The sequence below is a fragment of the Phragmites australis genome, chromosome 14 (assembly GCF_958298935.1).
Source record: "Phragmites australis chromosome 14, lpPhrAust1.1, whole genome shotgun sequence".
Classification (NCBI taxonomy): Eukaryota; Viridiplantae; Streptophyta; class Magnoliopsida; order Poales; family Poaceae; genus Phragmites; species Phragmites australis.
In genome coordinates, this window is record NC_084934.1 from 2460811 (window position 1) to 2484880 (window position 24070).

Consider the following 24070-nt stretch of genomic DNA (forward strand, 5'->3'; position numbering starts at 1 on the left):
TCATGTTACGAGCTGGCGCTGATACCCACCCATCAGTGCTGGTTATAAGTGGATTCATCACTGATCAAGCGCGAGAGGTTACAAACCGGCACTGATACTTTATCAGTGCCATTTCTATCATAACCGACACTGATGGGGCGGCACGGATGACTGTTCTGTTGTAATAGGCGAAGATACGACAAGAACCGAACCATCCATTTAGTTACCCGTAATGATCCAGACCGTCGGTTTACATAATCTGTTTCCATAGGATTTCAAACTTAACTTCTAACGATTTCAATTTATTTGTTATTATAGTTTATTTGAATTTGATTTTTGGAATGACCAAATTTGTTTTTGTTTCCGTTTATGGATTTTAAATTTGTATCATATTTTTATTTGATACATGATTCCAAATTATAATGTGTTGCAAGTTTGGATCCAAACTATAAGCAATGATTTATCTAGCACGACAATTGCATATAGTGTTAGCTTTTTACATGTTCAGTTAATGTTGGTATTTATCTTTAATCTGAAACGTTATAACTCGGTTCCATGGAACATTGATGGTCAGATATTATTTTTCTCCTGAGAATTTTCTAGAGTCTGCGATTAGTATAGAACTATAGATACACTAGTGGAGACTGGGGCGCGCCGGTAGTAAAGAATGGCGATGGTGAAAAGAGTAGGTCAAGTATGGTGTAATTGTTGATATTTTCTCGGGTTTATTTGCACTGTTTGCTGTCACTTATTGAGGATGTAAATATTGAAAAGTAGAAAAGGAGATAGCAGGTAAATATTGATAGGTATAAATAATGCAAGGGAGGATGGCAGGAAATATTAGGGGAAAGATAACTTGTAGAACCACAGGTTAAGGCAACTGTTTACATTGAAATGTCATTATAAAGTGCTGGTCCGAGTTCAGGGAATTAAACATGTATAGAATAGCAAAGAGGCTTCATATGCATGTGATAGGAAGTGGTTCGGCCAGGGAGATGGTGAAGTTATTATTCGGTAGCTGCGCTGAATGGGCAGACACCATGTTCATGGAAGGTGTGTGCTGCTTGTTGAAGAGACCCGCGTATTTGCGCCATGACTGATTCCATATGCCTGATAGTAGATAGGATGCCTGGTTGTGAAGTTACTTCAGAATTGCAGTTCAGCTCGCAGAAGAAATTAGAATCGAATAGATCACAAGCCGTTGCAATCTGATTCATGACAGTGTTCCAATTTTTAGAGATAATTTCCATCGCTTTTGTCTGCTTCTGTGTTTCTTTTAATGAAGATCTATGCTCATCTAATGCACTTTCCTTTGCAGGGTAGTTGAAATCTCGGAGTTGTATGTTTGTTTCTGATTCCATATATGCAATGGCTTGGAGAGCAGCCGTCTCTTCAGCAGCGTGTTCTGAAGCTGGTGCGAAACCACAGATTTTTTGTCGTGGGCCATCGTGGATGAATAAATTGATATTGGGATAAAATTGGATGCAGCTGCCATATTCGTCCCCATATGTTTGGATGCGAGTGTATGTTGGCATGGGAAGTTGAAGTGCTGTCAGCATCTCAGTGAGCATAAACTTTGGAGAGAGAGTGACGACAGGCATGCGATGTAGCTCTGCAGGAACAGGCAGGGTTTATATATTTAGTTACGGTGCAGAGCATGTAAGCTAAAAAGAAGTGAAGGGAAATGGTACAGCGAAGATTTTTATGGGAAGCAGGTAAAACATACGAAGAGATGAAACGAACCTGGCGTTTGGAAAGCAACAGAGTTATTGTCTGAAGATAAACATCCATAAAGATTGAAGTATTGTTGCTCGAACTGTTTGATGTTTGCAAGCGAGGCGCGAGAGGAATTTTGTACAGTTCGTGCGAGTTGCTTAATATGAGAAAGCATAGTGCAGATTTCACCTGAGTAAGAGCGGGTAGGGTCCGAAGAGAAATAGGATAACAAGGTATCTTCCAGATTGCTTGACGATGCATATAACTGGATACTCATTTTCTCCCAACCATTAAGTAATGTGAATCTCATTGGCCATGGTAAGGTGCTGAGTGGAAATTCGTCTGATGATCTGTCTGAGCTTGGTAAGTAAGAGGTAGCTGTAGTCACGTACTTGAAGGTTTGTTGTCTGTTGCAGGAAAAGTAGTGTGTGGTATGCAGCATCTTTCTCTGCACCCAGTAGAGTGTTGCTAAGCTTTCCCATTATACAATAGGCGGCGGTTTGATCCTGGGTTAGTGCGGGAGGCAAAGACAGATGCACAGATATTTGGTGGTGTCCGTCTGCTACCATTGTATGAGCGTATACTGCCTGCGGTAAGTCTAAATGCCTGAGTACCTCACGTAAGATGAGAACCGGTGATAGTTCAGCTATCTCCATGGCTGCAGAAGAGAAAGCTGTTAGAACAGGAAAAGGTGAATTTTTTGTTGGTGTATTTAAAATCTGTATAGAATCAAACATGTGTATAGAATCAAACATGTGGATTTAGTGCCGACAATAGCTATTGGTGTACCATTGGGATTAAACGGGAGAATACAGTTTGTGCTTGTACAAAGGCAGTGAAGATATAAACCAAGGACATGATATGGTAGGTATTTAATCTAAGAAAGCAGGATGTGGGATAATGTTTCTCTGGACGATGTTAGAAACCAGCTGGATAAAACGAATGTAATAAAAAGTGAATAAAAAAAGTCGGTTTGATAACAGATGATTGTAAGCCCTGTGGTGTTGACGCTAGTGGATTGGAGGCGGGGAAGAAGAAATGAAGAGTAGATAGAGAAAGCAGCAGGACTAACCACGGCGGCTGATGTTAGAATGTGAACCAAGTTGCTTTGATTGCGTCGGCGCTCAACCAGGTCAGGGAGCAACGAGGAGGAATAAAAGAGGAGGCAGCAAGATGGTTTGAGAACGAAGGAGGTATTGGGTTCTCGAAGAAGGTACGGAGTGGATATCTGCAGGTGAAAGGAGAAGATATTTTCTGTAAACAGTAGGCCAGTGTGGTTTCAGCCGGAGAGGGGGTGTTGTTTTCACCGCTATTTTTGGTACTGATGAGGGTGGTGACATAAATGGAACGTTCTGTTAGATGGAGTGGTGAGAAAAAAAGATAAAACATGAGGATGGGTTGCACGTACTATATTTTGCATGAGCGTAGTAAGAACGCTAGTATATTTTTAGAATTTATATGGATTGGGAAGGCAAAGTAGGAGATAAAATAGGAAGTTACGGATATTATTAAGTGAAAGGGACCTAATAAGAACGCAAGTATATTTTTACATAAAATAGGAAGCTGTGGAGTGAGGCGTGGGTTCGTGGGATGGTTCTCTTCTTTATTATGTTTTATTTATTTGAGATAAATTAAGTGTGTACGGGGTAATGTCAGCTGTGGAGATGATGAAAGGTAAGACGAAATGTGCGGAACTGAAGAGAAGTGTGGGTAGGTTGATGGAATTAGAGACGGGAGATCTCCAGCTTTGATTATTGTGTGGATTAGGGAAGTGAAGTTATATGTATGTTAGATTATCATATATGTGTGTAAGCAGCAAAGAGCAGTAAGAATAGACGGTCTAGTGTTTATCGGTACGATAGATAGTTGAATGAGATGGTAATTGGTTCATAGTGGGTGAAGGCTCCATTGTTTACCATACAGAGGTACACAGCGGACTGCTCTGGTAGAGGATATGCTGTTTGTATCGCAGATGTATATGTGGGATATTTGCAGCGAAGGTTCTAGATATGGTGTAGCAAAATGAATAAAGAGAACCACATACCTGTAAAACTGCAGCTGTATAGGAATGCTGGTTGAATTGGCACACGGGGTGATGGTGGAAGACGAATTCAGTATTCCTACTAAGATGAAGGCATTGTACTGGAGGTCAGCATTAATGTATAAGCACGGATGAATAGTGTGTAAGAAAGAGAAATAGAAGAGAAGAAAGTAATTTATACGACGGTGGTAAAACAGTCGAGGACGTACACAGGCAAAGGCAACGTAAGTCGAATGACGATTTTGTGTGTGGTTCATTTTTTTGTTTTTTTTTTTGCGTTAGACATGCAAAAACGAAAGGCGTTGCAGTAACGCAAGAACATACAACAAACGGATTGATAGGAACGTGAGCAGGTATTTATAGAAGTAGTTGCTCGAAAGCTAGACCTTACACTTACGCTGGAGCCGTATGATACAGGTTTAGAACAACGTGAGGAAGAGCTGTATTACATAGGCGAGAGGCCACAGAGTGGAGAGTCTAAGGAGTACGGCGATCATATATGTACATAAGTCATGGCTGGTAGACTGCAGATGAGGTTGGTATTTACAACAAAATGAGAGAGGACACCACTAACTTCGTACCTGCAACCAGAACGCAATCAAGTTAGATGTCTGTGTTGTGCACGGTTAGGTTATGCAAATTAATACAAGGAAACGCAGGACCAGCGCTTCGTAAACTATAAATAATGATAGAGAATGAATAAGCAAGAGAAGAAGAAATTAAGAAAGGAGGGAGTACAAGGAGCAGTAAAAGAACGATGAATAACAACGGCAAAGAGGTTGTAAGGAAGAGTACCTGACATCAGCTATTCTGTTGAGGAATGGAAAGAAGGCTGATTAGGCTGAGGTATGTCCACCGGAGGGAACATTAGAACTGCTGTGAACATCAGGGCAAAGCGAAGACCCATGGATAAAGGAAGTGTAAATGTAATGGTAAAGATAATCAAAGAGCAGGGAAAGCAATGCGCAGTGTAAATTGTCATGAGATTATCCAAAAAGAAGGCCACCAAAAAGTAACCTAGTAGTAGGAGCACGTAAACCGTGAGCCAGGGTATCATCAAGAGAGTCATCGTGCTTGTCGGAACCCTATATAAGAAGTAGAATACATGATATTTAGGTAAAAGTTCAAAGGGAATGAGGAAACTAAATAAAGTGTAATTAACCTGGGCAGTTGAATCTGAACTCATGAGTAATTGCCTACGCACATTCCTGCCTTGGTTCGTACCAGCTGGGTGTTCAGTAGAGCTAGCAGCATTGGAAGAGTAAAGAGGGTATTTTGCGGTTATGAACAACCATGGGAAAAGTGTGAATCAGGTAGCTATGATTGCGAAATGCAGATAATGTGTATTGCACTTACAAAGGAGGCTGCTTGTTTTTTAACATGGGAAGTTTTGGAGATAGTTTGGGTGGTGGCGTATCTTCCAGGTCCTGGTACAGAGAGGAACGAACAAAGGCAAACACATGGAAGGTCACAAAATAGTACGCAGGAAGTAGTGTTTTTAGGGTTAAAGAATTAGGAATGTAGGTACCTGAGGTAGAGAGATGTGGACGTCGCCGGCTTTGTGTGGTTTCAAAGGTCCAGATGAACAGCCAATTGATAAAACTGCTTTGGCCGTGTCATCAAGGGATGGACTGCTGGTCTTTCTGATTGTTGGAATGGTGGTTTGACGGCCGTAGGCACAGTGAATGCACTTTACCTCATATGAGCGCTGTGGTTTTTTGAAACACTTACTGGTTACATTAATTGTCAGATGGTATTTTTGGGAAACCAACGACGCAATCTCACTTGGAATAGCATCAGTGGTACGATAAGACCTCATTAACATCCTGACATCCTTACGAACAAGGCGGCGTCCCATATCACCGAAAAACACAAACTCTGCTTCATCCGTGCCATCAGTCGCCATCAAACATATCTTGTACCTGTAATCAGAGTATACCGCCAGTTAATGTACAAACAAAGTGAGTTACGTAATTACAATACGGGAGTCCGTAGGAAGTACATATATGGATAGCAAGGGATCCTTACTTGAACTTGGAGCCTGTACATTTGCAGTGTGGGCATTTATATCCAACTCCATCAGGAAGTGTAGTTTTGCTGCAGCGATTGCATGATGGGAAACACCAGGATACAAGTGGATCGATACGTGAAACAGTGACGGTGCATCGGAAGCCTTCCAGCTGCAGTAAGGAACAGGTTAGTAGAGCCTGGTGCACGAAATGCTGGATAGGGTACCACATAAAGAATCGAAATAGGAATTGCAAAGGATACTTAACTGGAAAGTCGTATGGACTAATGCTAAACATTTCCTCTAAAGTTCTGTGCTGTGCCTCAGGGTTGGCAGCTTGAGCAACAGGGGTCTGGTCATCTATTGGAATGCGCTGTATAGGTTCAAAGCTGCCATGTAGGCTATTGGAGGGGGGGGGACAGGGAGGGGGAAGGAGGAGGAGAGAGGTCGTTAATTAATGAAAGTCTAGGAGAACCAAAGGAGGGCCAATAGGATATAAAGCAGAATGAAACAGAATAGGTAAGAATATGGAAGGGAAGAAGAACCTGTGCAGGACATCGTGGGTCTCAGGGACATCAGGGTTGATGTACCACCGACAAGCTGTATTTCCACTGAGGGAATGTTCACCTGAAAAGGAAAGAACATGAACCAAAAGAACTCTAAAAAAGGGAATATAAAGAAGCTGTAGGGACGAAGCAATACCAAGTTGTGTAGGATTACACCTTTATAAGATTTCATAAGCATTCCAACGAAGATAGCAACCACTGGCTCTTTTTGTCCAATGGCATACACCTCATCAGCATCAAATTCAGAAGCTCTCTCACCCCAAAGATGAAGTTTGATCTGATAGTTGCTAATATGGAACGGAAAAAATCAGAACCAAGTAAAAAAGAGGAATATCAAAGGCTTTCCCAGCACGTCTAAGAATCAAGGATGCAACCAAAATCAGTATGGACATTATGTTGTACCTGGTGTCTCTAAGTGTGATAGCTCTTCGAGTTGTAGACCTGTTGTGAGTACTGAGCTGGACTGGGATTGCATCAGCCACCTCTATGATTAGACCAATGATATCTATAACACAGATGGAAGCGGGCAGTGAGATAGTAACATAATGGTAGGTAATTAATGTTGATGAAAATGATAAGGAAAGAAGGTTTCATACAGGGACGTACCAACGAAGTGCTTTGTTTCACCAACAAGCACAGGCAGATCAGGGAATTTCGTCAGCCTGTAGGTGTACAGCGGGATGGTAGGTTCGTAGGCGCTAGCCTCTTCAATCAAAGTGTGACAGGTCATCTCAATCATGAACTCTGAATCAACAGCCCTGTAAGAAGGCTTTGACTTGAGGACCCTGAACCTGTTCAGTCTGTATACCTTCCCTTCACTAAGCAAAGGCTTTTTATCTTTGATATTATCTGAACCAATCTCAGCATATATGGCAGTTCCCTAGTATACATGAGGGGTATAACATAAAATAGCAAAAGGAGAATAAGAAATGGGAAATGCGAGATATGTTGATGATAGCAAAATAGAGTAACTCTGTGGTACCTCAGCATCCAGCAGGACAAGGTCAACATGTCGTATATCGCCATCGTCAACTCCGCCACGATAATCCCACATTCTCGACACCCTCGTACAGATAACCCAGTGTCTGCTCCGTGGGTGGATGTCTTTGAGCATAGAGATAGCTGACATCTGTTCTTGCAAGGACAGCAGTAAAACTAAATAGGCAGCACAGGATGACCAGCACCATGCGCTGCCATAGGCAAATCAAAGCAACAAAAAACGCACAAAGACACAAGCAAGAGAATGAGAGATGGGTATGAAAAAATTGAAGCAGACGTGGTCTATAGCACAACGCAAGGAGGCAATGTTGGCAAGTAAAGAAAAAATCCAGATTTACTACAGGCGAAGGTGATAGGTATCGTGATTATGTTGCAACCGTATATATTATGTGAATGAGGGACAAACTATCGTAAAGAAGAGAAAACTTCAGTGTAGACTATGTTTTTGGTCCTAGAGCCACATGAACCATCTTCATTTTCGATGAGGATGACAAGGCCTTTTTTTGACATCACTCTAGAGACAGCTACATACAGCTGGCCATGCGCGAAAACAGGACTCTTTAAGTAGACACCAACATTATCTAGCGATTGACCTTGGCTTTTGTTTATAGTCATAGCATAGCACACTTTAACAGGGAACTGGCGGCGCTGCAAAGTGAATGGCATTTTGTTTTTCTGTGATGATAGCACAATTCTAGGGATATAAACAGGACGGCCTATATTTTTCCCTGTCATGATAATTGCTTCTATCACTAGGGCAGCAAGATTAGTAACAAGAAGGCGTGTTCCATTACATAGTCCTTCTGTCTGGCTTAAATTACGCAACAGCATAATGGGAACTCCTGTCTTTAGAATAAGGCGGTGTTGTGGGAAATTGTTTAAGGTAATTGAGTTAAGGAATTCGAGGGGATATAGCAAATCTGCATCCCCAACTGTGTCCGTTGACTTACAGATCATATCACAGCTTAGATATTCTTTCTCATCACCTGGGACAAGCGATAAGACATATGAGTTAATTTCATCTGCAATTTCATTCGTTGGCACCAATATAGCGCGCTTAGATAAATAAGACACATCAGAAAATTTGGATTTGAAATCTGGGTAAACAGCAGAAACAATGCAAGCAAGTTTGTCACCATTAGTATGAATCAGCAAATCAGCAGGGATATCTATCCATACTGGTTCAATACCAACACCGTGGGCTTCAGTAGGAAGGGCTCCTTCACCAAGGTCAAGCACCCATTTGCTAAATGCAGCGATGTCAGCCTGCACTTCAGGACTAAGGTCAGGGGACAACAATCTCATATTAGTTTTCAATGTTATGATCCTAACATAACGCCACAGTGGGGAATTAGTAATTGAAGCATTAACTATCTCTGATCTAGTGCCTCCCTCTATAACAGGAAGGATTTGTCTTAAATCGCCACCAAGTACGACAACTTTACCACCGAACACAACATCCTTTGCACAAACGTTCTCAACAGCCATGATATCCCGGAAGGTCCTATCTAATGATTCAAAGCATTTTCTATGAGTCATAAGAGCCTCATCCCAAATCACTAAGGATGCTTTAATAATCAGTTCGGCAAGCATGGTGCCTCTCTTAACATCACAAACAGTAGTAGAGTCAATACTAAGCGGTATTTTAAAACGGGAGTGAGCGGTTCTACCACCCGGCAGAAGGAGAGCAGCGACACCAGAAGATGCAACGGTGAGTACTATTTTTGACTGTGCTCTTAAAGAAGACACGATTGCATTCCACAGGAAAGTTTTCCCAGTGCCGCCAAAACCAGAAACAAAGAAAAATCCGGGCCTCATGTCAGAAACACAAGCAACAATCTGTGTAAAAGCTTCTAGCTGCTCAGGGTTTAAACGGCTATGTAACATTGCAGCTTCTGCGTTTAACTCAACTAAATCATATGACATTTCATCATCCACTAATCTATTTGTGTAAAAGGCTGCATCTCTATCAGTCTTAGCAGGAAGGTTGTAATCTTTTATATTTACACTGTGTTTGCTAAGCAATAGGGAAATTTCATCAAGCACCATATTTTTTAATTCATCTAAAGGAAGAACAAAATTTTGGTTACGAGCTGCTTGTTTCATACAACGTTGAAGGTCGTCCGCCAAGTAGAACCAGATTTGCTCAAAAAAAGAGAATTCATCTCTAACATTACAAAATAGGAGCATAGTGACAAAAAGTTGCCTAAGCTGACTTGAGGAACCCCATGCAACAGCCTCTGTAAAAGCAGAAAGCCATTCATTGTCATCACCTAGAAGACCTCGCGCTGCACATGCTTCCTTGAACGTACTATAAACTATCCCTTTATAACTTCTAAGATCTTCGTAGCCCTTTGCGCCTTTTGCAATCATCAGCAGCATCCTTAAGAAATAACGCTCGCCAGCACTCGGGTGGACAAAATAGAGTCGGCCTATCTTAAAACCATGAGCTCTCTCATTCCATATTCTAGTTGTATCATCCCAAGTAAATCTAGTAGGGAATTCACAGTAGGTCAAGCTATTTGCCTGTGGATACGTTTGATTAGCAAGGAACCACTGAGTCAGCATACTTTGTTTAAGGCGTTCGTTGGCAACAACGGTAGCCAAGTTGTCTGTTTCTCTGTAAGTGATATAATTTTCATTAGGCAAATGAACCGGCAACCTTTCAACAGATGGAACATGCGCATGTATATCGTAAGCAAGCACGCGCCAACAAGCATCCTGCTCACAAATATACCGGCAATCTAAATACTCTTTGACCTCATCAATGATTTTCGTTGTGGGATCCAACGGGGTGTCTTGACCTTTTCTTATTCGTTCAAGATAAATTTTTGCACAATCAGGGCCTTTTGTCACATACTTGAACAAATATTTTAAAACGTGTGTTTTATTACAAAATTCAACATTTATATGAGCCTGGAATTTCTTGAGCAGAGCCATATTATAAGGGACTATGCATCGGTTATCTAAATCAACTCTTGCTTTTTTAACATACCTTCCATTCTGAGGACGTTTATACAAAGCGAATCCTTGATCATCGATTCTTGTTTCATTAGCAAATGATTTTGGATAGCCCTTAGAGCACACGCCGTTCTTCATGCAAGAACAATGTGGGTTATTTGTCCCACAAGGGCCATGAACCATGTGCTCCGCAACAAGGGCATAACCAAGAGGATCAATCTCCGGATCTGGGATTTCAGCACTAATAAAAGAATCTATAAGATCTGGTGTAGGCACCGCTGTGTCGAGGCAAAGCCATATGAGGACATGCGCATGCGGCAAGCCACGCTTCTGGAACTCAACAACATGCAGCACTAGCAAAACAGGACAAAGGGAATGTATGAGGCAACAAAAGAAGAAAAAGAGGTAGCAACAGGAACCTAACAAAGCTAGATAAACAGAGAGGGGCGAATACCAGGTAACACACCTGCGTTAATAGGCCCAAAGGCCGTGCCGTCTTTAATATCCCTTAGAAGGTCCTGTAATTTCATATGGTAGACCCTAACAACAAGATCTGCCCTATCTGTATACGTTTGGCCACATTCAAGTCTAAGAGCTTCAACAATTTCAGGCCACTTTGGATTGGACGTGAAAGTCAAGAAAATGTCAGTAGGGCCATAGACTCTAGCTATTGCAACTGCATCATGAAAGTTTTGTAGCATGTACCGTATGCCACCAGTGTGGCTCGCAGGTAGATATGTACGCTTACCAATAGCATCACCATCTATACAGCCATTTGCAACGGTGTCTACTATTCCTTGGAAATGCTCTACTCTAAGCTTAGGCTGATTATCAACGATCCACTGTAACCTACTTTCGTCGATACAGGCTCGAGCATCGACTTTGGCTTGTGAAGAGAGTCTACCATAGCATAGGTATGGATTTGGCTGGCCTCTTCTGTAGTGGAACCAATATCGATAGTAATCCTGCATGGTCATTTTATTTCGGCCATTTGGATTTGTCACGTGAGCACCAACATAGGGAATTCCAACTTGGAAACCACGCTCACCATAAGGGAACAGGAGTGGGTACTGCAGGGCCATAAGCGCAGGATGCAGCGTAGATATCTGCCGAAGGGTGTCATCAGAACAATGGACTACAATATCACGCTTGTAGGTTTCAAGAGAAAAATCACCGACAACTAACAAAGCTAGCTCGTCAGACGTCGGCAAATTATACTGAACAGGATCGCCCTCACGAGCACCAATAATTCTAATACCCACATTTTCCCCACCACATACCTGCAAGCGGGCCCTTGCCATTCTAAATGTCTTAGCTAAAGGATTATGGGCATCTAACATCTGTAGCAAGCCCTCAATTATATCCCTATCTAAGTCAGCTTCCAACCTGTCTGATGCATCTAACGCATGAATTCTATTAGATACTTCATTCTCAGTGTCATAGATGTACAGTTCAACGAATTGCGGAGGGTCACCTGATGGCGGTAGCAAAGAACCAATACGATGATGGACCTGGCCATTGATACGGAACATGTATGGACCTGCACTCCTATTTATACCATGGTCTATTCTAGCACCCATGGAAGTGAAAGCGAACAAACAATTGTATTGGCGGATATGTTTGAGTAATTTTTTACATCGTGTGCTTCCATCGAATTTTATAAGTTCTCGAAGGAATAAGGGTGGTTCTTTAAACGGCGGTATGCAAACTTTGCCACTTTTGCAGCACAAATTATATGTCGGTGCTGCGCCTCTAGGAGAGGCGGATCCTCGCACACGCTCTTGATACCAGAACAGCGCATGGCAATGCGGACATTCAAAATCAGGTGACCCATAGTATGACCTTCCCCGATAAGACTCTGACAGGGAACAAACCAGAGAGGGCAATAGAATCAGGCGAAAGCATAGGACATTAAGTATAGACAGGAACACGTAGGTACAGCTATCCATGTACCTCTAAGGTAATCAATATACTGTTGCGTGAAGTTTGCATACACATTAGTAACAACACATCCTTCGCTTGGACCTACGGGATAGCAGAGAAAGCAAAAACATGAAGCACCATCCAGCTATAGAACTAAGGATCACATGGCATCGATGACACAGCGAAAGTACCTGGCACGCCCAACCGCCTGTTCCTAAATAACCTATGACGCTTACGACGATTCTCTGTGGCCACAGCCGATGGTACACACGGCAAGACAACCTCTCCTATGTACGGGGGAAAAAGCCGAGCGAACCCCAACGTAACATCAGCAAAAGAATATAGGAATTAGGATATGAACACAGGAGGATCAAAATGAGCGGACATACTTGATCTCTTACAGAAACGTCGAGGCATGACATCCGGCGATATTTTCTGGAGCCCATAAGCAAATATGCAACGAATGGAACGCAAGAAAAGCGTACCATGATAAAGACACAAGGCAGGATGAATAGGGGTAAATTAACAAACAACCATAGCATCCTATATAATGGCATATAAAGGACTGAAGGATGCACCGAGGCAGACAACACCATTTATCAGTTTGGTAATTAAACAAATAATAAGCATTACACAGGGAAGGACACTATGAAACAAGGAGGGGACCAACCCCGTGCGTCACTAAAGTTGTCACATAACAGAAGAGTGATCACCAAAGGAAACCTACAAAAATCTATTCATGTTGGCAGCAGGCTCGGTGTGCGCAGGAACACAGCAGAAGAGTGATCACCAAAGCAAACCTATGAAAATCCATTTATGTTGCCAGCGGGCTCACCGTGTGCACAAATGAACGGATCAAGCGCACGTAGTGAACGAATTGCATTAGCGGCTATCTCAACAGCCGATTGTGCAACTCTTCTATAATACAAAAGACCCTGGTAGCTATAGTCGACGACAAGGAACCCATACATCATTTGTAGGAAGCTAACAGCTTGGAATGCTGCCTGCTCATAAGGGGCCATTGTAAGGATCGGTGACGTCCTAAGAGGGGGGGGGGTGAATTAGGACACTTAGAACTAAACTGGCTCAAAAAAATAACACAAGATAAACCTATATCAATTTCTATCTAAATGTGCTCTAGGTTTATCTAGCGTGTCTACTCTACCGATTAAGGAAACTTGCAACCTATCTAGTAAGGTAAATTGCAAGAATGTAAATGCGAAAGTGTAAAGAGGGTAGAGAGAACAAACTCGCACAAGGATTTTTATCCCGTGGTTTCGATGGCATGAAAGCCACCCCTAGTCCACGTTGGAGCTCCACAAAGGATATGCTCCCGGTCGGCACCCGGTCACGGCCTTTGAGCCACCAAGTCACAAAGACAAGGCCTCTATCCGGATGAGCCACCAAACCACCAAGGCAAGGTCTCACCACTAGCCTCTCTTCCGGTTCCTCGCCGCCGTGATCACTTCGGAGCTTGAGCCACAAAGGCAAGGGTCTCCGCGTCCCCGCACAAATACCTTGCCGCCTCTCCACACCAAGTCGGAGGGTCAACAAGCTTACCGGCGAGTCACCAAGACTCCAAGGTGCCGGCGTACCACTTGGTACAAGTTAGGATCACTCCTTGATCCACTCTCTATGCAGCTATCAACTAGCTACACTCTCTCTAGGCCTACAAGCACTAATCACTCTCTAATGGTGTGCTTAATCGCCTTGGATTTGATCACTTAAGCACTTTGGTGGCTTGGATGTCTTCTCAAGTGTACATGAACTTCTCTGGACTCCAGCACCTTCAAATGACTGAGTGGAGGAGTATTTATAGCCTCAAACCCGCCAACTAGCCGTTGCCCCAACGGCTCAGAAAATTATGAGCACCGGATAATCCTGTGATGATAGTAGTACAAGCACCGGATTATCCTGTGAGTACATCAGAGAAACTAGCCGTTGGAACCCACTCAAACTCAACTGTGAGCACCGGATTATCCTGTGATGAGTTAGCTAACACCGGACAAAAGCACCGGATTATCCTATGCCCATAAGTTCATTTTGGAGCTCTCTGCAAAAATTAGTCCGGTGAGTTCATTTCGTGAGCACCGGATTATCCTGTGAGGCACCGGACTTATGTTGATTTGAGCACCGGAGTTATGTTGATTTGAGCACCGGATATTCCTCTGAAGCACCGGAGTTATGTTGATTTTGATCACCGGATTATCCTGTGATGCAAATTTCAGCACAACTGTATTTTGGGCATAACTTTTCGCTCCGAACTCCGATTTTGATGATCTTGGGCTCTATTGAAAGCTTGTGAATAGATCTACAAGATTATACAAAAATCCATCCCATTTGATCACATCAAAATTCATTGTGAGCACCGGATAATCCGGTGAGGCAAATTTCAGCACAACTGCGTTTTGTATTTTGGGCATAACTTTTCGCTCTGAACTCCGATTTTGATGATCTTGGGCTCTATTGAAAGCTTGTGAAGAACTCTACAAAATTATACAGAAATCCAACCCATTTGATCACATCAAAATTCATGGAACAAGTCCAATTCATTCCTTTCTTTATTCCGGCTTCGATGACTTCTCTTTTGTTGCATCCATGAGACCTACTAAAGCATATACTTGACAAACATGTTAATCTTATTGACTATATTGTCATTAATCACCAAAATCACATACATGCCCTTATGTAATTTAGGCAATCAACCTAAGGGCATGTTTCCTACAGCCATGCAAGCGATATGAGGACAGCTCCAAAAGAACACATGCTGACGAACAGCGTCCGCATACAAGGGGGGTAATTCTACTTCTATGCCAGCTAGTACAGTTCCATCGTCAGCAACCTCACACAGGTAAGCAACAAAAACCGAGACACACTGACTAACTACAGCTTGTAACAGAGAAACATAAGACGCACTCACGACAAACATAGTAGACAAAAAATTAAACTGGGAGGCAGACCCTGAGGAAAAAACCATGGGGAAAAAACAATAGCCCACAAAAAAGTAGACAAAGCGGGGGGGGGGGGGAAACCAGGAACGGAAAAACAACGACGTCAGTTAGCCGCACAACAAGCACCAAGTATAACAAACAAGAACAAATCAGTAAGTACGCAACAGAGGAACAAATGTGTGTGGAGGCTCACCTTGGCGACAACAGCTTCAACCGTAGGCAAAATCCCACAAGCCAACTTGGAAAGCAGGCCTTCCAGAAAGCAGCAGGTACAAGAACCGCGCACAACAGATGCGCCTGCGCAACTCCAGATCCGAGGGCTACAAAGGAGGCAACAGGAAGGCCTAACGGTCACAGGCAAACTCAAGGCACAAACACAGATTCAACCATATATGCAACCATCGTGAATGGCCTAACTGGCAGGTACCAACATTGCAGCAAAACCTGATAATGCAAATGTAATAACCCAGGAAGAATCAACAGGAACCTCCCCTGACTAATGAACCTCTGTGAAGTCTCTATGAAACGCCATTCGCTAATGTCAATAACAATCTAAACAACCGACAAATCAGTAGGCACCAAAGAAGATGATAAGAGAAAGATGGGGACTGCATCATAATTCGACAACTAAACAATAAGGCACGTATAATTAGGTAAGGAAAGACCACATGAGCCATGAAACCTCCAGCGCAGCGAGCATGCAGAATAACGAAATTCAGGTAGCCACCCAAGCAACACAATCTCCAATCTAACAAATTGCTAACCACCAAAGAAGATGATAGGAGGAAGATGGGAACGATGTCATAATTCGACAACTAAACAATAAGGTACGCATAATTAAGTAGCCAAAGACTACATGAGCTATGGAACCTCCAGCGCACCGAACATGCAGAATAACGAAATTCAGATAGCCACCCAAGCAGCCCAATCTCCAATCTAAGATGACAGAGCAAACTACCTCGCTCATATACTGAAAGATGGAAATGCAGAGACAACTATTGCAGGGCACCCAAAGGAACACACACCCCTACGACCACTTAATCGGTAACCACATGAGGGACAACAAAGACATAACCTATGGAACAGAGGGACATGAGGGACAACAAAGACATAACCTATGGAACAGAGCCATAGCGATACAAGGAAGGAAAGCACGTACCTTGTTAGCGGGTCAAGCGCCCTGATGCAAACAAACGAGCAGATATACTACAAGTGGGCACCCTAACAAGAAAGCAGAACCAAAGAGCGATGTCAGTGTACAAAATAGAAAGATAACAAGAACAAGAGGAAGCGCAAAGAGCAACAATGCGATGCAACGACTTCCATACTTACCGTCAGTGGAAGAGGTGACAAGCAACCAGCAAGATCGCACGGCAGGAACGAAGACAGGGACAAGATGACAAGCGCCAATGTCCAGAGCTGAGGCCAACAAAAAAAAAACCGAAACGCAAATCACAGGCTACACTATACGTAGGGCAAACCCAAAGAGCAAACCAAAAACAACTATGTACAAAGCGAGGCCACAAAAATAAGACAAAAGAAACCAAGGAACAAATGACACAACTGACACCAGGATCAACCATAGGCCGAAAACGAGAAAACAGGGAAAAACCGATACTAACGTCATAACGAGCAGGCAACAAGGAAGAAACAGGTACAGATGAAACAAAATCCACATAACAAAACAGGTAGCAACAAGACCAGGAGAAGCGGAAGAGAGCACACCGCAGGCAGACACAGGACGGGCAAAACATAACAGAACCACATGCGCAGGCCTCCGAGCATGCCGAAACCTGGAAACTAAATCCAATCAGCCGAGCAAATAGGCAACAACTAGCGCAAGGGACTACCCGACTGAGGCAACCAGGGTGCAAAAAACGGCACCACCGACGGAATCCACACCCAAAACAATGATCAGCCGAAGCAAACCTAGCAAAAAAACAGAGGACCACAAACAAACGAAGGATCTCCATAAACCAGAGGCAGGAAGCACCAGATCTACAAAACCAAATAAATAAGGAACGTCCACAAAGCAGGGGCACAAAACACCAGTGGCACAACGAGAAGCACCCACAGAATCTAGACCCAAAACAATGACAAGCCACAGGAAACCCATCAAAAAAAGAGGGGAACACACAAGAGCGTATCCAACATAGAGCCAAGGGTACCGTACAGACCAAAGGTAATAGACCAAAGAAATAAAGCAGCTCTGCAAACCACACACAGGAAACATCAGATCTGCAAGAATAAATAAGCAAGCAACATCCACAAACCAAAGAGAGAAACCCCAAGAACGCAACATGGACAGGATAGCACGAAGACGGAAACAAATGCTAGAACGATCAGCGCAAGCGCAGGGAAAACAAAGGCAAACGCTCACCCAGGCAAAGCACCGACGAGGAAAACAAAGACAAGCGGTCACCCAGGCAAAGCACCGACGGGGAAAACAAAGACGAGGACCAGACGCCCCAATCCAGCACTGGCCTTTAGACAAGAGAGAGAGGCGAGAGAAACGCTACAGAGAAAGGCAAGCAGATTTCTGAGCCGGTGCCATGTGGCCACCAGGACCTCCTCGTGAACGACGACCAGGTATTGGGCCAGGCGCGCTAGAAAGACCGACGCGGCGCCAACCCGTCACGCGCACACGCCCACGATCGCAATCGCACGGCGAAGAAGCAGGGGGCGACGTGGGCCGTGTGTACGCGCTGGGCGAGACCCCCTCGTGAACGACGACCAGCCATTGCCCCACGCGCGCTAGAAAGACCGACACGGCGCCAACCCGCCACGCGCACACGCCCAGGATCGCAATCGGACGGCGGAAAGACGCGGGGCAACGTGGACCGCGTGTACGCGCTGGGCGGGAGCCAGGAATAATGGTATATATATAATAATGCTGATGAGTGGTGTGACAAGAAATGTATCTGCGTGTGACCTGGGTATGATGTGCGTGTATAGGACGTCCGTGTGTGCGTCTTCCTCGTAGTTGAAAAAAAAATGATTCGGTCGGATGTGCTGAAAATCTGATTGCATATACGATGGGTGTGTTTGTTTTTTCAGCCGGGGTTTTATAGATTGTATTGTATAGTTTGGATGAATAGAAATAGACCGGAGAATGTTATATTTGTTAAAAAGAAGATGGTTTGATTTGTTTATCTGTTTGGGCAAACTGAGCTGTGTTTCTGTTTGGATGATTGAATTTGAGATTGTATGAGTGGATGTAAGAGTTGTATGGTGATTGATTGTTAGTATGAAGATAATTTTATGATATTAACAAATAGGTTCAACTATATGAACGAATGTAGGAGTTTGTATCTGCTGGATTAAGTTGCGGAGTAAAATTCGAATCAAGCTTCACTTATATAATAAACTAAAAACGTATATTTATATTTAACAAATCAAACTAAAACACTAGATACGTACAACTAAATATTCTTTACACTAAGATTATATGTATTCATCGGATACTGAGCAAATTTGAGCAACCAAACATAGTGCATATAGCCAAAACAGAGTCTGAAGTAGACTCAGCTGGGCAGCCAAAACAGGCACAGCACCACACCTCGCCATCGCAGCCTACCCACGCACGCACGTGAGCGGCCAACGGCGCCCCCACGTTGCCCGCCATCGACCCGCCCTCACCTCGTGGCCAAACAAATCTGGCGCCATGAGGATTACAAGAGAGGGATTAGAGTAGATTATACAGCTAATTAATCACCTAGGCCACACGCCCTAATACTTGAACTTTAAACAGCTAATTAACCTATTTAGAAAACAAGCTCCTATATAGTGGTTAATTTCCTACTTCTCTTCATGGATCAAATACAAAAATCGTAGATTATTGACCTCCCAATCTGACAACATATCAAATACTGAGTTGGAGATTTATCATGTGTGAAATTTATGAACATGCACTACAACCATGAGAATTACAAGAGAGGGATTAGAGTAGATTACTAATCAGTAAACCGGCAGCAGCACAACATGATAGGAACCGGGCGACCGTGCAGTGCAAAGGAGCCGAACTATCGCGCTGCCGAGTTGCCGAGCGGCTGCGCTGTCGATTTGCCGCGCTGCTGAGTGACAGAGTTGCCACGCTGCAGAGCGACGGAGCTATCGAGTTGCCGAGCGGCCGAGCCGTGGAGCTGCGGCAGCGCTGTGCCGCTACGCAAGGGCAAGAAGCTAGGAACGGCGGCGCTGCGCGAAGCGTGCGAGTGTTGGAGTGTGTGATGGGTCACGGCTATAACGTGGAAGGGCTTGTGCGGTGGATTCATAGATGGATGTTGCGTGGCTGCACCATGGGCTAGACTACATAGCAAAATATCACCCTAAGCTGAGCTTTTCCTACCTGGGCTACCCCTTAACGAATTTCCCAAGCCCTGGGCTCAAGCCCATCTTGTCATGGGCTTGGTCCACCCTTGCTGAGTGGAGAAGTCTAAAATTAGATAAAGGAAATAATTTAACCAATTATTAATCAAATTATATAAAATTTAACTTTTCAAAATAAAATACGTCATCTACTTTTGAACAAGGAGTAAACATCTCCTTTATCCCCGACTCTTGTCAAATGCCAAGCTGAGTTGATGCACGTCTAGCCGCGCAGAGTCGTGGTTCCAAACTCAACGCTGGTATGATGGTATCCACCCGTACGTGATTCCTTGTGCGTTTTTGATAAATTTCTAGCACGTATAGAGCACGCACACGTGTATATATGGGTGGTGATGAGTGCTTAGTGTGTTTAAGTGTGTCAGCACAAGAATTTTCAAGCTGGCCACAAATATTCAACTGGCATACTTGCACGGCTAGAGATCATAAACGCTGCAAAATATCAAAAGTAAATGCATGTATGTAGTTCAAATCGAATCCTTTGTTGGGTTGGACGCACACTAAGATTTTGTTTGTTATGGCTTAACTTCTCGCTCTACATTAGATATTAAGTTTGTAGATTTAGATAAGATGATTTAAATCTCTATTTTAAATTAAAAATAAAAATAAAATGAGTTACACAAACACTCTCGATATATTCACAACTCTAACTTACAAATTTTTATAATTAGGAATACCACTTTTGAAAATTCAAAATTTGGAGCTCTTGCCAATAAGACCTAAATTCAGAGTACTTGCTACTACTAGATCTTCGTTGAAGTGACTATTTTTTCTTAATAAAAACCCGTCTATGATCAATCCTAGGCTAATCTCGTTTTTTTGAACTCCATTGAAGCCCGATCTCAAACTTCACTAAAAAAACACTGCAGTACGAGCAGTACAAGGATTGGCAGATGGTGCAAGTAGTGGCTGTTTGCCATGGACGGCGGTGCAAGATCGTCGCCGAACCAGAAGAGACAGAGACCACTCCAGTAATCAACTCTTGTCGATTGGTTTCTTCTTGTGTGTTTCGTGTGTTTCTTCGAGCTCTTGGTCGGCGAGAAGTTGTTTCCTTGGCATGGCGTAGCCCGGACGGCGAGCTCCTGGAGCTGCTATGGCAGAACGGGGCTGTCGTGGCGCACTCGCAGGCGCACCACCAGCGGGTCTTCGGCCGCGGCCCGAGCGGCGGCAACACGGGCGCGAGCGGCGTCACCGGGGAGGAGGCGGCGGCGTGGGTCCCGGACGGCGGCGCACTGGGCGGGGACGTCTACTCGCAGCTCTGGCACAGCATCGCGCAAGTCGACGGGCGCGTGGGCAGGGACACCTCCGTGCCCACCCGGCCGCCGGCGAGGAGCGTGAATAGCGGCGCCGGGTCGAGCCGGACAGCCAGCTTCTGCAGCAGCAACCTGATGACGTCGGCACCAGTGCTGCACCTGCACGTAGAGGACGACATCGACGACGCTGCGTTGCCGCCGCCGGCGCGCACGGGGGCGCGTCCACGTCGGGCGGGTCGAGGAGCAATGCGCTGCTCAAGAGGAGCAGGGACGAATTCGATAGCCGAAAGCGAGGTTGTGTTCTCGATTCTTTGTTGGTCGCAACAGGTTAAGATTGCATAAATTCAGTTCAATTGGTTAGAGAAAAAAAAAAGAATTTGCCGGACGCAGATTTCGTGGCCGTCGACGAGACCTGGACGTCGAGGCGGTCGGCGTCGAAGCGCAGGACTCGCTGACATCTTCGTTGGTGGTGCATTTGCAGCAAGCACGGTTGGTAAATGTGTGTCCTTGAGTTGGTTTAACGTCCCCTGTTGCAGAGAAGGGACCGCATCAACGAAAGATGCGTGCATTGCAAGAACTCGTGCCTCACTGCAACAAGGTGTGGAAACAATCTCTTGCATATTACCAAGTCACCGTCCAATTTGATTTCTGTTCTAACAGTAGTGTCGATTCTGACAATTGTTCAGACCGACAAAGCGTCGATACTAGACGAGGCAATTGAGTATTTGAAGCCCCTCCAATTGCAAGTTCAGGTCTGAAATGACACTTCCCAGCTTATCTGCAAATATGCAACATTGCAAACTTGTTGATCAAATACTCAGTACTATTGGTGGACGACTGAAATCTGTTTCCTGCGGTGCAAGATCATGTGGGTGACTACTGGGATGGGGCCGATGATGCTCCCTGGTGCCCAACAACTTTCAGCGTGCATGCCACCGGCAGCGCAAGTCCTAAGTCAGTTGCAAAGAGTGCCACCATACATGAACAACCTGTTGCCGAATCAAATGCCTCAGATCCCATCTCCAGCTACCAATCCACCCAATGTGGCAAACCAGGTTCATAACGATCGCATCGCCGAGCCAAGGAATCGTTCCCTTCTTCCTAATGATGCGCTAGCAGCAACACCTGAGGTTATTGTCGGAATCATCCCTCTTTAATTCCTTATCTTTCAGACCTTCAGCCGGCTTAACTCTCTGCAGGTGCCAAACTTATTTGGCCATGGATCTCTAATGGCACAGCAGAATGATATTCAGGAGTTACTGGCTCCAGATTTGGGGGCCAAGCTGACATCTTCGTCTGACGGAACCGGAACATAAGACCACCGCAGTCCAGTAAGTGTTTTACAGGTTAGTGCACAATTCTGTTATTGGTAAACTGAAATGGCAGTCGATCTTTGTACTAATTCACATTCACAATTTTGTTATTGAATTGCACACGGTATAATTCTTTTTCGCACTTAAGCTTAGCTAATTTATTGCGTTGAAGTAGTGTAGCAACTTGTCGTCACTTGATCGAATACCATCATCGGATAGATCAGTTTCTTATATTTAGTTCTGCTTTGGCAGCTTGCAGTCCTACCCTGTCAGTTTGATGAACTCATGCTGCGGCGGTTGTACATCCATTTCATTCTATCGCTGTTACATTCAATGGACTGTTTCGTCAGATTAGCAAAAACAAGTGGACTAGTTCACAAACAATTGGGTTCAGCATCGCTTTCTTGATACTGACAGGATAAGGAGTGCAACAAGGACTTGCATGAGGGCACCAACTAGTGCACATACTAGCATGATGAGTTGCTTCCTTGATGCATGCTGCCCATTAGATATCAATAACCAGCATCTGCTTAGCATATCTCCGAAAGAATTCATAAAGGATCTGACACATATCCATGTTCTGTATATTTTTTTCCTCTAGATTGACCACCCAAACATAATTTAAGATGTCAGGGGAAAACCAACATGTCTACCGCATTCTAGCACGGCATGGAATAGTATATCTGTGAGCATATAACATCACATGCATTCCCTAGAACTATAAGCAATATATAGAATATTGGTAACAAAACTATGTTTCGCTCTTTCCTTTCCTTATCATCTTTGACATGTTTGCTGTGCAGTGATCAACCGGCAAGCAGCTAGGGGAATGCGCAAAAAAGTCAGAACAAGTGATCCTACAAGAATCAATTAGATTCTAAGAGGCAGTGTGCTGTAAGGCCAGGGGCAGATCATGCATCCTTGAGCTTTTGGGCATCTCTGAGCTACCAACACGTAAGCGGCGGCATCGTGCCGACACTATGCTTATCTGAAGAATAGTCTTGGAGACTTGAACATCACTTTTCTGTTCCTGGAAGGATTTGGTCGCCTACGGGAGACGAACATGGCAATGGCAAGGCAAGGCAAGGCCATCAGGAGATATGGTAATGCTGATTCTACAGACATGGAGATGATCATGCTCCGATTCTTTTGGCTGATGTTACACCACTGTGTTACATGATGCCTGATGAGAGACTCTGCTTCTGGTGAGATCTGATGGGTGGACTTTCCAGTTGCAAAGCAAAATTTACCGTCTCTACTTCAGCTATTGATTTTGCATTGGACAACCTAAGGGATCCGGCTAAGCATTGTCGTCTGCAGCTAGGAATCTAGGATACAATGGGATAGAGATTGCTGTACATGCCATGCAGAAGATAATTACAACTTCCTCAGGATAAACAGAATTAATCATATGTGGGATTCATATGAACATGTGGCACATCAACATTATTGGACATACGCAAATATCGCATGAATTTCGCTCCTGAATCAATGGCTGCTGCAGCATCTGGATCTGGATGGATCTCCTGGTAGGCTGGTTGGTACTCATTGCCCCATCGCCATTGTCGTCGCCTTTCCCTTACAACATGTAATGGTATACCTTTGCTATTTGCTTAGACCTAAGTTAATTTTGACAGTGACGGACAAATCATTCTCTGTTCCATCTGTGTTTGCCGTGACTCTGTGAGTCGCCATCTGTTGAGATCGGAATTTTGTTTTGCATTTATAGGTTTGAGATTTGGTTGTCATGTTCAAGATGAACAGAGCAAATTTAACGTGTACTAAACACAGTTAAGACACCAGAAAACGAGCCAGATAGCTGTGAATATTCTCCATCCCTTACGATGCTTATGGTTAGAATCAGCATGCGTGGTGATGAAATATCCGAAACTTGCTTGCAAAAACCACCCAAATTCATGAACACATTTATTATTTGCCACTAGAAATTTAAAAGATCCCTAGACGTGTCTATGACAA

General features: G+C 44.0%; 2 protein-coding genes across 3 annotated transcripts; one reads left to right on the top strand and one right to left on the bottom strand.

Moving 5' to 3' along the window:
• Positions 1–802: 802 nt before the first annotated feature.
• LOC133890621 (uncharacterized) lies at positions 803–16315 on the bottom strand. Its single transcript, XM_062331086.1, has 20 exons — positions 16304–16315; positions 15338–15464; positions 8446–8575; positions 8260–8295; positions 7293–7465; positions 6917–7190; positions 6713–6815; positions 6467–6597; positions 6290–6371; positions 6013–6145; positions 5765–5916; positions 5265–5658; positions 5093–5163; positions 4899–4980; positions 4754–4821; positions 4532–4612; positions 4128–4317; positions 3740–3818; positions 1723–2353; positions 803–1591 (listed from the first exon to the last, which is right to left on the bottom strand). Exons 4-16 carry the CDS (start codon positions 8264–8266, stop codon positions 4573–4575), a joined length of 1710 nt encoding a protein of 569 aa, XP_062187070.1. The 5' UTR covers positions 8267–8295; positions 8446–8575; positions 15338–15464; positions 16304–16315; the 3' UTR covers positions 803–1591; positions 1723–2353; positions 3740–3818; positions 4128–4317; positions 4532–4572.
• A 4262-nt stretch (positions 16316–20577) lies between these two features.
• Positions 20578–22110, top strand: LOC133891504 (transcription factor PHYTOCHROME INTERACTING FACTOR-LIKE 13-like). 2 transcript variants are annotated; one of them, XM_062332233.1, is made up of 4 exons: positions 20578–21378; positions 21467–21532; positions 21644–21910; positions 21980–22110. In XM_062332233.1, the coding sequence occupies exons 1-4, from the start codon at positions 21340–21342 to the stop codon at positions 22094–22096; spliced, it is 489 nt and encodes a 162-aa protein (XP_062188217.1). In that variant the 5' UTR covers positions 20578–21339; the 3' UTR covers positions 22097–22110. The 2 variants fall into 2 exon arrangements, with proteins under 2 accessions (XP_062188217.1, XP_062188218.1); XM_062332234.1 differs by having other exon boundaries at positions 22022–22106.
• Positions 22111–24070: the final 1960 nt, after the last annotated feature.